The 15,545-nt window shown below is 57.6% G+C and overlaps 6 protein-coding genes across 6 annotated transcripts; 4 read left to right on the top strand and 2 right to left on the bottom strand.

Moving 5' to 3' along the window:
• Window positions 1-224: 224 nt before the first annotated feature.
• BDY17DRAFT_322237 (mitochondrial carrier domain-containing protein) lies at window positions 225-1,345 on the bottom strand (the record flags this gene model as incomplete). The annotated part of the gene is made up of 3 exons (XM_033736775.1): window positions 225-251; window positions 302-343; window positions 401-1,345. 3 exons carry the CDS (start codon window positions 1,343-1,345, stop codon window positions 225-227), a joined length of 1,014 nt encoding a protein of 337 aa, XP_033591961.1.
• Window positions 1,346-2,453: 1,108 nt separating this feature from the next.
• Window positions 2,454-4,295, top strand: BDY17DRAFT_293506 (FAD dependent oxidoreductase). Its single transcript, XM_033732995.1, has 2 exons — window positions 2,454-3,178; window positions 3,232-4,295. The coding sequence occupies exons 1-2, from the start codon at window positions 2,621-2,623 to the stop codon at window positions 4,093-4,095; spliced, it is 1,422 nt and encodes a 473-aa protein (XP_033591960.1). The 5' UTR covers window positions 2,454-2,620; the 3' UTR covers window positions 4,096-4,295.
• Window positions 4,296-4,412: 117 nt separating this feature from the next.
• BDY17DRAFT_293503 (acetolactate synthase I/II/III large subunit) lies at window positions 4,413-6,734 on the top strand. Its single transcript, XM_033732994.1, has 4 exons — window positions 4,413-4,824; window positions 4,880-4,911; window positions 4,968-6,605; window positions 6,668-6,734. The coding sequence occupies exons 1-3, from the start codon at window positions 4,597-4,599 to the stop codon at window positions 6,508-6,510; spliced, it is 1,803 nt and encodes a 600-aa protein (XP_033591959.1). The 5' UTR covers window positions 4,413-4,596; the 3' UTR covers window positions 6,511-6,605; window positions 6,668-6,734.
• Window positions 6,735-6,898: 164 nt separating this feature from the next.
• On the top strand, window positions 6,899-11,011 carry BDY17DRAFT_293498 (P-loop containing nucleoside triphosphate hydrolase protein). Its single transcript, XM_033732993.1, has 3 exons — window positions 6,899-7,084; window positions 7,144-10,495; window positions 10,555-11,011. Exons 1-3 carry the CDS (start codon window positions 7,082-7,084, stop codon window positions 10,950-10,952), a joined length of 3,753 nt encoding a protein of 1,250 aa, XP_033591958.1. The 5' UTR covers window positions 6,899-7,081; the 3' UTR covers window positions 10,953-11,011.
• Window positions 11,012-12,785, bottom strand: BDY17DRAFT_293495 (aminotransferase). Its single transcript, XM_033732992.1, has 3 exons — window positions 12,390-12,785; window positions 12,100-12,333; window positions 11,012-12,050 (listed from the first exon to the last, which is right to left on the bottom strand). The coding sequence occupies exons 1-3, from the start codon at window positions 12,420-12,422 to the stop codon at window positions 11,076-11,078; spliced, it is 1,242 nt and encodes a 413-aa protein (XP_033591957.1). The 5' UTR covers window positions 12,423-12,785; the 3' UTR covers window positions 11,012-11,075.
• On the top strand, window positions 12,786-15,505 carry BDY17DRAFT_293492 (putative fumarate reductase Osm1). The gene is made up of 4 exons (XM_033732991.1): window positions 12,786-13,234; window positions 13,301-13,369; window positions 13,434-13,671; window positions 13,745-15,505. The coding sequence occupies exons 1-4, from the start codon at window positions 13,201-13,203 to the stop codon at window positions 15,282-15,284; spliced, it is 1,881 nt and encodes a 626-aa protein (XP_033591956.1). The 5' UTR covers window positions 12,786-13,200; the 3' UTR covers window positions 15,285-15,505.
• Window positions 15,506-15,545: the final 40 nt, after the last annotated feature.

Here is a 15,545-nt window from a genome sequence, read left to right as displayed (position 1 = left end):
CGCAATCGAAAACTCGTGTTGCACAGATATGACACCTACTGTGACCACAATATGCGCGGTATTTCTGCTACCATCCATGGCCAAAATCTCCCTCGCCGTATCCTGCATTACTGATCGACTTCGCCGTAGATGCCGTCCGACATTGGTCGGAGTTAAATCCTCTTTACAGTGCTTACATCGCCTCACCAGGCATCTTCGATAGCATTCCAGATCAGAATGCGAGCTTACTTGGTAATGAAATTCAGGTAGTCCTGTGTTGTGTTAGTCAACGTGCCCCCTCCCAGACCCCAGGCAAACTTACGGCGATAATGAGCGTGATCATGGCGTGTGGTGCGATGCGGACCTATTGAAACGATCAGCGACGGTCAAGCAGCTCCGGTGCATCGTCGGCTGAACTTACATAGTACGTCGTGAACCCACGGTAAAACCGTAGAGGCCCCTCCTCTTTGATCACCCTTCCGAACGCATGAACCATGCCGTTGTAGGGTAATTTTCCATCAGGGCCCCGCTGCTGCTTCTGCAGCCTGGTCTTGACGAAGTCGAAGGGGAGCGAGAAGAAGGAAGCGAAGAAGCCGGCAACGGCGGAGGCGGTCAGTGTCTGCGCTCTCGGGCTCAAGGATGTGTCCTTTAGCTGGCTCTTGGCCTCGGAGAAGAAGGCGAGTTGGCCGAAATTAAGGGCCATTGCGCGGACGACGGTGGGATAGCAACCAGACCACCATGCGCCAATGCCTTCGCTCTTGGCAATTCTCCGGAGAGCATCGGCAACACTGCTATAGTTTGCACGCTCTCCCTTGGGCTTGAGACCATCCGACTGCATGCGAATCAAGGCCAGATCGGCGGGGTTGGCGACGAAGGCGGCCAGACCACCTGCCGTCAGACCGGAGCCTGCACGTTCGTAGAAGTTGACCTTGCGGCCCGCGTCCTCTGCGCGAGCAGATAAGCTCTTCATGAAGGTATCGAACAAGCCGAGGCGAGCGGTGGTATACACGGCTTGCCGAAGAATGCCTGCACTCAAGCCGGTATACAAATCCAGCACTCTCCCCGAGGCAATGACCTCTCTGGTGACACTGATGGGTGTGGGCTTGGGTCCGCCTTTGGAACCTTCGCCGGCAAGCTGCAAGCGCACCTTGATCATATCAATGGGCTGGATACAGCAAGTGGCGAACATCCCAGCGGCTCCTCCATTGATGAAGGGTAGGGCGGCTCGCATGAACGGGGTGTGGAGGAAGTCCTTTGTGGCGGCCTTGGGGTCGTCCTGCGCTTTGGCGGCAAGCTCCTTGGACTTGTCCACCGCCTCTTGAGCCGTCTTCTTGGCCTCTTCGGCCTTTTGCTTCGCGACGTCCATTACGGAATGCTCGCTGGGGGCAATGCTTGGTCGGCGCGGGCGGACGAGGAGAGGGGAGCAGGAGAAGCAATACAGCAGGGTATTCAGTGACGTCGGTCCAACGGCTGGCGATCACTCCGCCACTGATGCCTATGGATGCGCGATATCCTGCAGACATGTTCACGTCAGTTTCTTTCGAGAGGTCAAACATCTTCGACAGCTTGAACGACGACTCGACTCATCGAGGACTGGCTCTTGGAGTCCTCGTGCACTCTTGCTGTACTGTACTCCACTGTTTTCCCGGTCCAACCTCGAGAGCGGGGTGGAAAGCGCGCGCACGTACCTTCGGAAAGCCCCGCAATTTCAGGCGGCTCGTGAGTGGAAGGCGCAGGTGGATGGAGAGGCCGGTCGAGGTCTCATGGATAGAAGAGGGCGTTGCTGTCCACCACAAAAAGCAGGTCGGTAAGCTCGAGAGTAGCTACGAAGGTACAAGGAACAGGAAGGAAATGGGAGAGGTGCAAGCTGTTGGGGGAACCTTGGGGGTAGAGCTGTGTCCAGCAGCCAGACCGCCCGCCCGCGTGCTCCAACACCCTTCGGAGGAGCTGTGCGAGCGTGGGTGCGGGGAAACCGGGGGGTGATCAGCATGCCGTACAGCCGGCACTCTTCCAACCCCTCCGCGCGATGTTTGCCCTTTCGCGCCCGTCATCATAAAGTATTCGTAGAGATTTCCCTACCTCAGAGCCTTGCAACGGCATTTCTTCCTGACGACCGGTCGTCTCTGCATGATGTGAGCCTTCCTTGGACCACGTCCGATTTTAACCCGGTCCATTTGTCCAGTCCGCCACAGAAACTCAATTGAGCACGCGCGTCGAGTTCGGTCAAGAGTTCGGTCAAGCTCGGGGTGTTGGACTCTGCTGGGAGTGCCTCCATGAGATGCTCACTTCCAACACCTGGCCAATATATCTGCCATCTCCACACGTTTCGAGTGGATGTTTACAGGTACTTGTGGCTCATGCTCAAGCAATCGAAAACAGCCCAGAAGCTCTAACTCAACTGAGCAGGTACAAGCGAGTCTATCTACATCTTCTACTCCATCTCACCTCCGAGTTTCTGTCTATTGTCTTCTCTCCTTGATCGTGTCGTGTTTCTTACGTTCATACTATTTCTTACAACTGATCCTCATTCTTTGTGTCCGATTATCTTTCCTAGCTCTCGCAATCATGTCTGCTCGTTGTAGGTCAACCGTCGTCTGTCAATTCTCTCCATCCACATCTCTCACCAGCAACAGCCAAGCGTATGCATGCAGAAATCACCGAGCGTCTATGCAACGACCCTGGACTTCCGCATCCCAACCCAACGTCGTCGTATTGGCAGGAACCGGTGCTCGAATCCGTCGCTGCTCTCCAGTCTCCACAGCTTGATGAGAATGCCGACATCCTGGTCATCGGCTCTGGTATCACCGGGTGCAGCGTTGCTCGTCATCTACTTGATGGAAATAGCAACCTCAAAGTCACCGTTCTCGAGGCAAGGACAGTCTGCTCCGGTGCGACGGGGAGGAATGGTGGCCACGTCAAAGCCGTTCCTGAGTACTCCTTCGCTGAGCTAGTGCCATCACTGGGCAAAGAAGAGGCCGATGCCGTCATTCGCTTCACCCTCGCCAATCCTGAGGCGCTTCTCCGGGTGAAAGACACCCTCTCTCCCGAGCTCCAAAAACACTGTGAGGTCCGGCGTGTCGAGTCATTGAATCTCTTCACCGATGACGGAGCTGTGTCGCAATTTGAGAGTCTCCTCGAAGACTTTGAGCGCAGCCATCCCAAACGTGGCCGAATAGTCCCTAGAGACGAACTAGCGCAGGTTCGTGGATATCGGTATGGCGTCGCTGCAAAGCAAATCTAACGGTGTTGTAGAAATTCGACGTCCATAATGCTGCTGGAGGCTACTTGGCGCCAGCTGGTGCTGGATGGCCATATCGTCTCATCACCGGCCTCTTCGCCGACATGGTCAAGGACTACACAGACCGCTTTCGATTAGAAGCACTGACTCCGGTACAATCCATCGAATATCTAGACGCAGCGCAAATGTATAGAGTGACCACTCCGAGAGGTTCGCTTCATGCGAAACAAGTGGTGCACGCCACTAACGGTCACGCCGGACATCTACTTCCGGGGATTCGAGGGAAATTATACCCCGTGCGAGGGCAAATGACAGCTCAGTCTCCCTCGGCGCGGTTCGGTATCCAGGGTGCTGATCGATCTTGGAGCATCCACTATGGTACTGGTTTCGACTACATGACCCAGAGCGGCACATCTGGTGAGATCTTCCTGGGCGGTGGACTCGGACAAGCGTATCTTCATGGGCTGGACGAACTTGGAAACGTCCGGGATGATGTCAACAGTGTCCTGGCGACGGCGCATCTTTCGGGGATCATCAACGCAGTCTGGTGCAAGGACAAGTCAGACACGGCCACAGTCGACGTTCGGGCTGCCTGGACGGGTGTCATGGGGTTCACAACAGACGGCCTACCGATGGTAGGCAAATTGGCCCAGGAAGCAACGTTGCGATCGGGTTCGGGAGAATGGATTGCCGGGGGCTACAATGGATACGGCATGGCGAATGCCTGGCTAAGTGGCAAGTACGTTGCAGATCGCATTCTGGGCAAGGAAGACGATGGCCTCTTGCCTCAATCGTACAAATACTCTGCGGAAAGGCTGAAGAGCATGCAAGCCGAGGATGGAGCGACGCACTGGATGACGGCTCTGGGCCTGGACTGACGTCGTCTTTAGATGTGGTTGATGGAGAGTTTCCGTCCCCGAGTAGTTGCCTGAACCATCAAATGTAGGAATGCATGGTAATGTTCGTCAGGCACGCCAGAATTGTCATCTCGGTTGAACCTGCTAGATCCCGGCTATAGATCGAGGCTGATACGACATCTCAATGACCGCCAGTGCTGGTCATCACGTTTGCATTGTATATGTTCTTGATCAGCGTGTCTAAACAAGTGTCTCACACTCTGCATGAGCTCGACTGACCTCCGCCCGTCAACCAACGACGGGTGATCAGCTCCGATTTGCTGTGCTGTATGTACCTTGCCTCCCCTGGCATGCATAGTGGGGCAAGAAGAGAACCTCGGGGAACGAACGTTGATCATCGTTGGCATTAAACGTCATGTCATAAACCACGATCCTGTCTTTTTGTGCTGACCATCGCACTGACCTCTCCACTTCACATTTGAGTCCATTCACTTTTGTCATACGCTCCCTACACTCCCCACCATGGTCGAATTCAAGCCTCAAATCCCTGCCAAGCGCGAGTTCCTCGGAGGCGACCTCCTCGCCCAAGCCTTGCGACATCTTGGTGTCGAAGTGGCCTTTGGCGTGCATGGTGGACATCTCGATGCGTTTCTCGTCGGCGCGGAGGAGTGCGGTATCAAACTCGTAGATACTCGGCATGAGACGACGGCTGTGCAGGCCGCGGAAGGCTATGCTAAAGTGTCGGGCAAGGTAAGTCGATGATCCGATCCGATATCCTGGCCACACCTCAGCTGATCTCTGTCAGGTTGGGGTCTGTTTTGTTACTGCAAATAGCGGGTACGTCAATACGGACAACACCTGCCGCTCCCAGAAACCCTGACCGTTAACGATAGTTTCGCCAATGGCCTAGCCGGCCTCGCCACCGCCTACGCTGACCGCAGTCCCATCTTTGTTGTTACAAGCAGCCCTCCCTTGCAAGATGCGGAAACCAACGCCTTGCAAGGCTTCCACGACCAAGTTGTCGTGTCGAAGCCGCTCACCAAATTCTCTCACCGCGTCACCAATGTCGAGGAGATTCCACGGATCGTTGCCTACGGGATGAGGTCTGCGAATTCGGGCATCAAAGGGCCGGTCTTGATCGACTTTCCTATCGATGTGTTGTTCACGCCACCCCAGATGCATCGCATAGCATTCGGCGCCATCACTGCTCCTCCGGCGTACAACGCCGCACCCGACCCCGCCGCCGTCGACAACGTGATCGGGCAATGGAACAAGGCCAAGCGGCCAGTCATCATTACTGGCACCGGCGCGCGAGGGACCGACGCGGCACTCGTCAAGCTCGCAGAGGCAACCCACTCGCCGGTGTTCTACTCCAACAAATTCAGCTCCCCGATTCCCGCGAACCACGAACTGCGCGGCGGTATGGCAACCCGACTGGCTGCGTTCGCCGGAGGTCCGCAGCCGGATTTTGTGCTGCTCCTGGGTGCTCGCACGGGCTTTCTGCTCGGCGGCCGTGGCGGCGCCATCATCCCCAATAAAGACTGCGTCCTCGCGCAGGTGGATCTCGACGGGTCGGAGATAGGAAAGAGCCATGCCGTTGAAATCGGCATTGTTTCAGATGTGGGGCTCTTCGCGGAAGCGCTTCTGGAGAAGAAGTCAAAGATCTCGGTCAAGAGAAACGACGAGTGGATCCGAGATTGCAGAGATCACAAATCGACGTTGTCAAACTACATCAAGGGTGGTGAAGTCATGCCGGACGGCCTGCTTCACCCTTACCTGGCCATGAATGCATTCATGCGAGCCCTGCCCAAAGATTCGATCATCATGATCGATGGTGGTGAGGCCGGGCAATGGGCCGCCATGACAGTGGAGGCTGCGGAGCCGAAGGTGGCCATCGTGTCGACGGGCTACCTGGGCCATCTGGGCAATGGATGGGGATACAGTCTCGGTGCGGCAGTGGCGGATCCAAGTAGGCTGGTGGTCAACGTCCATGGTGATGGCTCCGCCGGCTTCCACATCCAAGAGCTCGATACGTTCGCGCGGTTCGGACTCAATATCTTGACACTGGTGGCCAACAATTATGTCTGGGGCATGTCGTTGAACGGGCAAGAGCTCATCTACCAAGGGAAGAGCCAGGCTCGACCGGCAATCCGGCTGTCCAAGAGTTGCAAGTACGAGGTTGTGGCACAGGGCTTCAACAACGACGGGGCGTTTGTGGACAAGTTTGAGGATATCAAGCCCACGACGGAGAGGATGTCGAGGAGTGGCAAGCCGGGGCTGATCAACATGATTGTGAGCCCGCAACCAACGACCCCTGCGACGCTGAGCATGGTTGGCATGACGGAGGATAAGAATGTGATTGTGGTGCCATACTATGACAACGTGCCTCGTCCATACTACAAGGATGGTGCGGCGACGGCAGACGGAAGCAAGTAGGGCAATCAGTCGAGCGGGAAATATCTGTAGAAGAGTCGATCTCATCCAGTTTGTCAACTGGTGTCCTCTTTCCACGTAGGATGCGGCGTGGCATGCTTGATCTTGGTCAGCCCGTATGTAATCATGACTACTTCGTCCAGCGTTTGGTGTTATTTACCTGGATGAATTGCCGATGGCGAGGACAATAGGCGGAAGGATTGGCGAATGAAATATCGATGCCTGGAAAAGGCTTGCGTGGACAAGCAGTGCGTGGCGGTGGGCGAAGCGGTGGCCGGGTGTGGCGCAAGCAACGGCACGCCGCCCATTCGGGACTCGCCGGCGCGGTGAAGCTGGGCTTGGCCTTGACGTACAGCCGCTGGCGTCAGTCAGAACACTTCTTCGCCGGACACCCCATTATCCCCTTGTCCTGCTGTGTCTTCATTCTTCCCTCCTCAATCTCGATCGTACATCTCTGCAATCGCCGTGCACCCGTCACCATCCCGCACCGAAAGCGTGGCGAGACGCTCTCTGAAGAGGACGGCCGCATGTGAACCTACGCCTACTCGACCACACACTTCTTGCTGCCGCAACCATGGTGCGTTTCCTTCCCCACAATGAGCATTCGCCCGGCGCATCCTACTGACCCCTTCCCAGGCCGTGACCAAGCGTGCCGGGCGGAAGACCGCCGCGGCGCAAGGCCAACCCCAACCCTCCCACGGCGGGGGCGGGGGCGCACCGCAGATTCGCAAGGCGGCATATGAGACGACGAAGAAGAAAGAGGTGGGAGTCTCCGACCTGACGCTGATCAGCAAGATCTCCAACGAAGCCATCAACGACAACCTCAAGAAGCGATTCGAGAATGCCGAAATCTACACCTACATCGGCCACGTCCTGGTCTCGGTCAACCCCTTCCGCGACCTGGGCATCTACACCGATCAGGTGCTGGACAGCTACCGAGGGAAGAACAGACTGGAGGTTCCTCCCCACGTTTTCGCAATCGCGGAGAGCTCATACTACAACATGAAGGCCTATCGTGAGAACCAGTGTGTCATCATCTCCGGCGAGTCCGGCGCGGGCAAGACCGAGGCGGCCAAGAGACTCATGCAGTACATTGCAAACGTGTCGGGCGGTAGCAATACCTCCATCCAGGAGATCAAGGATATGGTGCTCGCCACGAACCCACTGCTCGAGTCTTTCGGCAACGCAAAGACGCTGCGCAACAACAACTCTTCGCGCTTCGGCAAATACCTCGAGATCCAATTCAACGCGCAGGGTGAGCCGGTCGGCGCGAACATCAACAATTACCTTCTGGAGAAGAGCAGAGTGGTGGGCCAGATTCGAGACGAACGAAACTTCCACATCTTCTACCAATTCTCCAAGGCCGCCAGCCAAGAGCATCGCACAAACTTTGGCGTGCAACAACCCACCACATACACCTATACCAGCAAGAGCAAATGCTACGACGTGCAGGGCATCGATGACATGGCGGATTTCAAGGACACGCTGAACGCCATGCAGGTGATTGGCATGAGCAAGGCCGAGCAGGACCAGGTCTTTCGCATGCTTGCCGCCATCTTGTGGATTGGCAATGTTGCTTTCCGCGAGGACGAGCAAGGCAATGCTGCCATTGCCGACAACTCTGTCGTGGACTTTGTCGCGTATCTGCTCGAAGTCGAATCGTCGCACGTCAACAAGGCAATGACCGTCCGAATCATCGAGACCAGCCGTGGTGGCCGACGAGGCTCCATCTACGATTCTCCCATGAACATTGCCCAGGCAACGGCGGTGCGAGACGCCGTCGCCAAGGCCATCTACAACAACATGTTCGACTGGATTGTTGATCGCGTAAACCGCGCGCTCAAAGCTCGTGGAACCCTCGCGCACAGCATCGGCATTCTGGACATCTACGGCTTCGAGATCTTCGAGCGCAACTCGTTCGAGCAGCTGTGTATCAACTACGTCAACGAGAAGCTCCAGCAGATCTTCATTCAATTAACCCTCAAGGCTGAGCAGGAAGAGTACGAGAGGGAGCAGATCCAGTGGACGCCGATCAAGTATTTTGACAACAAAGTGGTCTGCGAGCTGATCGAGGAAAAGAGGCCGCCTGGGGTGTTCTCGGCGCTCAATGACGCCTGCGCTACGGCACATGCCGATCCGGCGGCTGCAGATCAGACCTTCGTGCAGCGACTGAACGCGCTGTCTGGAAACCCAAACTTTGCCCCCCGTCAAGGGCAGTTCGTCATCAAGCACTACGCCGGTGACGTGAACTATGCGGTCGATGGCATGACGGACAAGAACAAGGACCAGCTGCTGAAGGACATTCTCAATCTGTTTGGCGAGAGCTCGAACCAGTTCATCCATACCCTCTTCCCGCACGAAGTGGACCAAGACAACCGACGACGACCCCCGACTGCCGGCGACAAAATCAAGTCTTCTGCGAACGACTTGGTGGGTGCGCTCATGAAATGCTCGCCAAGCTATATCCGCACCATTAAACCGAACGAAAACAAGAGTCCCACCGAGTACAACGTGCCGAATGTGCTGCATCAGATCAAGTATCTTGGTCTGCAAGAGAACGTGCGCATTCGTCGGGCTGGCTTTGCATCGCGACAGACTTTTGAGAAATTTGTGGAGCGTTTCTACTTGCTTTCGCCGAAATGTAGCTACGCCGGAGAGTACACTTGGAGCGGCGATGCCAAGTCTGGAGTGCGCCAGATCCTCAAAGACACCAGTATTCCTCCAGAGGAATGGCAAATGGGCATCACCAAGGTCTTCGTCAAAACTCCGGAGACGCTCTTCGCGCTCGAGACGATGCGGGACAAGTATTGGCACAACATGGCCATTCGTATCCAGCGAGCATGGCGGAACTATCTCAGATACCGGACGGAGTGCGCCATCCGCATTCAGAAATTCTGGCGGAAGAAGTCTGGCGGCGAGCCGTTCCAAGTCCTTCGTGATGAAGGCCACCGACTGCTCGGTGGGCGGATGGAACGGAGACGCTACTCTCTTGTTGGCTATCGAAGGTTCCTGGGCGACTACCTTGGTATCGACAACCGGGGTGGCACTGGCGAGCTGCTGCGAAATAGTGCCGGCATCGGATCGGGCGAGAAGACGTTCTTCTCGTGTCGTTGCGAAGTCTTGGTCTCGAAGCTCGGCCGATCGAGCAAGCCGGAGCCCAGGTTTCTCGTGCTGACGAACAAGAGCGTCTACATCATCAAACAGGCGCTGGTGAACAAGCAGCTCCAGATTTTTGCCGAGCGAACGATTCCGCTTGGAGCGATTCGATTCATCAGCACGAGTAGTTTGAAGGACGATTGGTTCTCAATTGGTGCCGGAAGCCCACAGGAGCCGGATCCTTTGGTGAATTGCGTCTTCAAGACCGAGTTCTTCACGCAACTCCATCAAGCCACGCGCGGTGCGACACAATTGCAGATTGGCGACTCGATCCAGTACAACAAGAAACCGGGCAAGCCGTCGATGGTGAAAGCGGTCAAGGACTCAACAGTGCGTCGGGACGATCTCTACAAATCTGGACAGATTCACACCGGTCAAGGCGAGCCGGCGAATAGCGTTAGCAGACCTACGCCGAAAGGCCGAAGTGTGCCTGGCAAAGCGATTACGAGTGGCAAGTTGCTCAAGAAGAGTGAGGGGGGCAAGCTCTCTCAGGCGGCCAGGAGACCACCTCCTCAGAGTCGGCCGCTGCCCGGCCAATCCACTGCCAGGGCACCCGCGGCGGAGAGGATCGTGCCGATGCCGATGCCTGTGCAGTCTCAGCCCGTCGCCGCCGCCATTCCGAATGGAATCGGGGGCCAGAACAGGCACGTCGCTGCTGCACCAGCAGCTTCGGCTGGACGAGCGGTGCCGCCACCGCCGCCTCCTCCTCCTGCGGCCGCTCCACCCAAAGACCCGCAGTACAAGGCACTTTACGACTTCGCTGGCCAGACCGCCGGCGAGCTGAGCTTGAAACAGGGTGAGATCATCTTCATCACCACAAAGGAGACCAATGGTGAGTTCTGGTATTTCACCGTCCAGACCTGTGAGAGACATCACTGACGTATAAAACAGGATGGTGGCTCGGCAGTAGACTCGACAAGTCCGCTTCGGGATGGACACCCGCAGCCTATCTGGAAGAAGTGCGAGCCGCACCGCCTCCCCCGCCGGTAGCAGCACGACCGCCACCACCTCCGGCCCCTGCAGCGGCGAATGGTGGCGCTCCCGCCGTCAAAGCCAAGCCGGGCGCGCCCCTTCCTCCCGCCAAGCGGCCTGTAGGCCGTGCGAAGGCCGCCGCTCCCGGTACGCCGAGAGACAGTGGGTACTCCAACGGCGGTACGCCGACTGGAAGCGGAGCTGCGACGCCGTCTGGACCGGCTGGCGGCGGGCCGAGCATTGCTGGTGGATTGGCGGAGGCGTTGCGGGCGCGGTCAAAGGCTATGCACACTGATGATCAGGATGGCGATTGGTGATCGCAAAGGCAGGCACGGAGGGGGAAGTGGTTGGAATGCGATGGTGCAGTTGGATGATAAAGTCTATGAATTTTCGCCTCAACGAGTCTTGTTTGCGAGCGTGAAATTGAAAGGTATACAACATCAGTGTGTCCCATTCGTCTGACTTCCCGCACAGAGGGCGGTGTAGCTGGGTGAGCTCAGGAACTCGCCAATCCTATCCAGCCCTTGTTTGAAAATCTCCGTTCTACAAGTGAAGTGCAGTCGAGTGTAGCCCTTGAAATCTCCCGGCTGGAGCTGGGAGAAGCATAGACTGGCGGGGCTCAGGAGGACGCCGGTGTGTTCCATGAGGGTCTGGCAGAACTGGAGATCGTCGACGGGGCGTCCGCTGGCGGGATCCATGAATTTGACAAACGCCGTGGCGCCACCGGTGGGAACAGTAGCGGCGACGGCGTGGGGATTTTTGGCGAGGAAGGCGTGCAGCTCGGCGAGATTGCGGTGTGCAAAGGCGTGCAGGCGGGCGAGGATAGGGTCGCGGCAGCGGTCGCTGAGCGCCTCGGCTGCGATGCGCTCGTCGATCAGACTGGTGGACTCGAGCGTCCATTGGCGCAGACTGAGCAGGCTGGCTTTGAGCTCGGGGTTGCGGGTGACGCACCAGCCGATGCGGACGGCGGAGAGACAGAAGGCTTTGCTGAGGGAGCCGGTGACGATGACTTTGTCGTAGGATGCGTGCTGCAGGAGGGATGGGGGCGCAGGGGTGTCCGTGGCGTGAAAGAGGGGCCGGAAGATCTCGTCGGAGTGGACGGTGATGTCGTGTCGGGCGGCGAGGTGCAGGATGGCCTGCTGGGCGGAGGCGGAGAGCAGGGTGCCGGTGGGGTTGTGGGGGTTGTTGACGACGAGCATCTTGGTGGTGGGACGGATGAGGGCCTTGAGATCGGCGAGACTGGCTTCCCAGTTGTTGGATGGGTCGAGTCGCCAGTAAGTAATGGAGGCGCCCAGCTGCTTGGGGATTTGGAAGAGAGGCTCGTAGCAGGGATACATGCAAATCACATGGTCGCCGGGGGAGAGCTGGGATTGAAAGGAGAGGAGGTTGGCGCCGGTGGTGGCATTGGCGATGATCTGCCCGGGTCAGTGATAGTTCATGGGGAGGGAGGGTGTGACGACTGACCACATCGTCGGGCGTGACGGTGACATCGCTTCCGGCGTAGAGTTTGGCGACTTGCTTCCTCAATTCCAGGCTGCCCTGCGTGCCCACGCGGACGGTCAGGTCGGTGTCGTAGAAATTGAGGGCTTTGGTCGTGGACTCGGGGTCGGTGGAGAGGTTGATCAGCTCTTTGAAGCTCAGTCCGGGTCCAACGCTTCCTCCCAGGGGGATCTCAATGCCCTTTTGGCTCTCGATCCACTGAAGGCGTAGGGTTAGCAGGGTTGTTGCTGGTTTGCAAGGTCTCGTAGGCGTACATGGGGGAGAGCAAAGTCCTGGAATCGAGGCATGTCTAGGATGGGTGGAGAGGGATTGACAGTGGTGGACAATGGCAGAATGCACGATTGCGAGAGAAGGAGGGGAGATGGAGGTGAAGAGAAGGGCGAAGAATGGAGGATGACTCAGGGTTGCACGCTTGGTGATGGGCATTGAGAATTACATGATACGTGTCTATAGTGGACAGTTCTATGTAGCTGCACACTCGGTCTAGTCGAGTGGAGTCGAGGGGACGTCAACCCAGCGGTGGAGAGGGTGCTAGACTCTTTGAAGGTGTTGATGAAGACCACGTCGGACATGCTGAATACACCCGTCGAGGCTGACGGAAGAGAGGGCGATGATTGGCCTTCACGTGCTCCGACTCCTCCCCACTCTTCCCCACAACCCCCGTCCCACGTGACCCCGGAGGGAAACACCAGCAGCAAAGGCCAGGCATTATTGCATCCTTTCACATGCCAATCCGCCGCATCCACCACCCCGTCCTCCTCGGCTGCTCGTGTGCGAGGACTGCAAATACTTAACCCGCTCCCCGCCTCTACTCGTCCCCTTCCTCCAGTCCTCCCATCTCCCCTCGTCGCCCCTCCTCCCCACCGCCACCGCCCTAGCAACGCGCGCCGCCGTCGAGCCGAGGCACTTGGCGTATAGCCGTTTCTGCTCCCGCCACTCCTCGAGTCTTGACGTCTCCATTGATCCACCCTGCTCGCCACCACCTCCGTCTCTCCCTCCAACACCACCGACAACCACCACTACCTCCCCTCACCACCACTCTCCCTTTCCAGCATCGACTCCGCCATGCCTGAGAGAGTGATTGTCGTCGGCGCCGGCCGTGAGTTGCCCCTCCCGCCCTGCCGACAACGCAGGCCCTTCTTCATCCACTGACACCTCCTTCCAGTTTCCGGCCTGAGCGCCGCGCATAGCATCTACCTCGCCGGTGGCAATGTCCTCCTGCTCGACAAGATGGGTGCGTTGTCCCCTCCCTCGCCATCCCCACCCGCCACCCAGCTAATCCTCTCTCCCCTCCCCAGGCTTCATGGGTGGCAACTCCACCAAAGCCACCTCCGGCATCAACGGCGCCCTGACCCGCGCCCAGGTCGACGGCGAAATCAAGGACAGCGTCAAGCAATTCTACGACGACACCATCAAGTCCGCAAGAGACAAGGCCCGGCCGGACCTCATCAAGGTCCTTACATACCAGTCCGCCTCGGCCGTCGAATGGCTGCAGGATGTCTTCAACCTCGACTTGACCGTCTTGGGCCGACTAGGGTATGCAGACCCCCTTTACACTTCCCTCTCCACCCCCATCCGCCCCACAAATGCTAACTTCTCTCCTCGCCAGTGGCCACTCCTTCCCGCGAACCCACCGTGGTCATGACAACAAATTCCCCGGCATGGCCATTACCTACGCCCTCATGCAGCGCTGGGAGGAGATTTCCGAAAACGAGCCCGAGCGCGTTGAATTCGTCCTCAAGGCCAATGTCAAGAAGATCAACATGGACGGCCAACGAGCCACGGGCGTCACCTACACCGTGGATGGCGAGGAATTCACCGCAGACGGCCCCGTCATCCTCGCCACCGGCGGCTATGCTGCCGACTGGACCGAGACCTCGCTGATCAAGAAGCACAAGCCGGAGATCTTCGACCTGCCCAGCACCAACGGCCTCCACGCCACCGGTGATGGACAGAAGATGCTCATGGCCATTGGCGCTAACGGCATCGATATGGACAAGATCCAGGTCCACCCCACTGGTCTCGTCGATCCCAAGGAACCCGACTCGCAAATCAAATTCTTGGCCGCCGAGGCCATGCGTGGCGAGGGTGGCCTCCTGCTCAACAACAAGGGCCAGCGCTTCACCGACGAGCTCGAGCACCGTGACTACGTCTCCAACAAAATGTTCGAGGAGAAGGAGAAGGGCACGTGGCCTATCCGCCTGGTGATGAACAGCAAGGCTTGCAGCAACATGGACTTCCACATCCGACATTACTCCGGCCGTGGCCTCATGAAGAAGCTGACAGGCAAGGAACTCGCCAAGGAGATTGGCTGCAGCGAGGATGCGCTGAAGAAGACGTTCGAAGATTACAACAAGGCGGCCGATGGCAAGGAAAAGGATAAGTTCAACAAGAAGTTCTTCAGCAACGGCCCAATGGAGGTCGGCGACACCTTCCACGTTGCCCTCATGCACCCCGTGCTGCACTACACCATGGGCGGTATCGAAATCAACGACAAGGCGCAGGTCCTCAACAACGAGAAGAAGCCCTTCTCCGGCCTCTACATCTGCGGTGAGCTCGCAGGTGGCGTGCACGGTGCCAACCGTCTCGGTGGCTCCTCCCTCCTCGGCTGCGTCGTCTGGGGCCGTGTGGCCGGCGACGGTGCCAGCAAATACCTCTTCCAAAAGGTGCTCAACGAAGGCTCGGGCTCCGCCGTGTCGCGTGCCGGCCAAATCAGCCTCCACATCGACCCCAGCCAGCCCGGCAAGATCTCCGTGGAATGGGGCGCGGGTGTCGGCGCCAGCTCCAGCTCACAAGCGTCGTCTTCGCAGTCCTCTGGCCAACAGGCAGCCAAGCCGGCCGACGAGTCAAAGAAGACGCAAAAGAAGCAGAAGGCGAAGTTTGAGATCCCCGACAAGGAGATTTCGTTGGAGGAAGTGGCCAAGCATAACAAGAAGGAGGACCTGTGGGTGGCAGTGAAGGGCCTTGTCATGGACTTGACCAACTGGGTCGACGAGCACCCGGGTGGTCCGGCCGCGCTGTACTCGCAAATGGGCAAGGATGCCACCGAGGAGTTTGAGATGTTGCACGACGACGAGGTCATTCCCAAGTACGCTCCGCATGTGGTCATTGGAAAGGTGAAGGGGCAGGAGGTTACGTTGGAGTACTAGTCGATGCGCTTGGAGAATGGGGAGTATTCATTAGCATGTCGAATGTATTGCGCTTGGCCTTGTGCAATTCTTTGGATGTATATACCAATTGTCCTGGGTAGTTGATTGAATGGAGCTTTCACATGGCACAAATTCCGCGAATCATCCAGCCTCTCCGCAGCTACCGATGCGTCCTGCCGCAATCGGAGCCCACTCTTTTATATCGACACCACCCTCGACGCAATGGCACTCTTTTGTAACAATAGCATCACTCCTATTTCT

Source organism: Neohortaea acidophila (assembly GCF_010093505.1).
Source record: "Neohortaea acidophila strain CBS 113389 unplaced genomic scaffold BDY17scaffold_3, whole genome shotgun sequence".
Taxonomy (NCBI): Eukaryota; Fungi; Ascomycota; class Dothideomycetes; order Mycosphaerellales; family Teratosphaeriaceae; genus Neohortaea; species Neohortaea acidophila.
Note: the sequence above shows the minus strand (reverse complement) of the source record. Positions and strands in the feature narration are given on the sequence as shown.

Bases quoted from the DNA above. Each gene is read 5' to 3' on its own strand.
- BDY17DRAFT_293498 (XM_033732993.1), top strand. The intron at 10,496-10,554 runs GTGAGTTCTGGT...CGTATAAAACAG, and splicing joins CACCACAAAGGAGACCAATG to GATGGTGGCTCGGCAGTAGA.
- BDY17DRAFT_293495 (XM_033732992.1), bottom strand. From the start codon at position 12,422: ATGCCTCGATTCCAGGACTTTGCTCTCCCCCAT. The intron at 12,334-12,389 runs GTACGCCTACGA...CTACGCCTTCAG, and splicing joins AGGACTTTGCTCTCCCCCAT to TGGATCGAGAGCCAAAAGGG. The intron at 12,051-12,099 runs GTCAGTCGTCAC...TGACCCGGGCAG, and splicing joins CCGTCACGCCCGACGATGTG to ATCATCGCCAATGCCACCAC.
- BDY17DRAFT_293506 (XM_033732995.1), top strand. From the start codon at position 2,621: ATGCATGCAGAAATCACCGAGCGTCTATGCAACGACCCTGGACTTCCG. The intron at 3,179-3,231 runs GTTCGTGGATAT...ACGGTGTTGTAG, and splicing joins CTAGAGACGAACTAGCGCAG to AAATTCGACGTCCATAATGC.
- BDY17DRAFT_293503 (XM_033732994.1), top strand. From the start codon at position 4,597: ATGGTCGAATTCAAGCCTCAAATCCCTGCCAAGCGCGAGTTCCTCGGA. The intron at 4,825-4,879 runs GTAAGTCGATGA...GATCTCTGTCAG, and splicing joins ATGCTAAAGTGTCGGGCAAG to GTTGGGGTCTGTTTTGTTAC. The intron at 4,912-4,967 runs GTACGTCAATAC...CGTTAACGATAG, and splicing joins TTTGTTACTGCAAATAGCGG to TTTCGCCAATGGCCTAGCCG.
- BDY17DRAFT_293492 (XM_033732991.1), top strand. From the start codon at position 13,201: ATGCCTGAGAGAGTGATTGTCGTCGGCGCCGGCC. The intron at 13,235-13,300 runs GTGAGTTGCCCC...ACCTCCTTCCAG, and splicing joins GATTGTCGTCGGCGCCGGCC to TTTCCGGCCTGAGCGCCGCG. The intron at 13,370-13,433 runs GTGCGTTGTCCC...TCCCCTCCCCAG, and splicing joins CCTCCTGCTCGACAAGATGG to GCTTCATGGGTGGCAACTCC.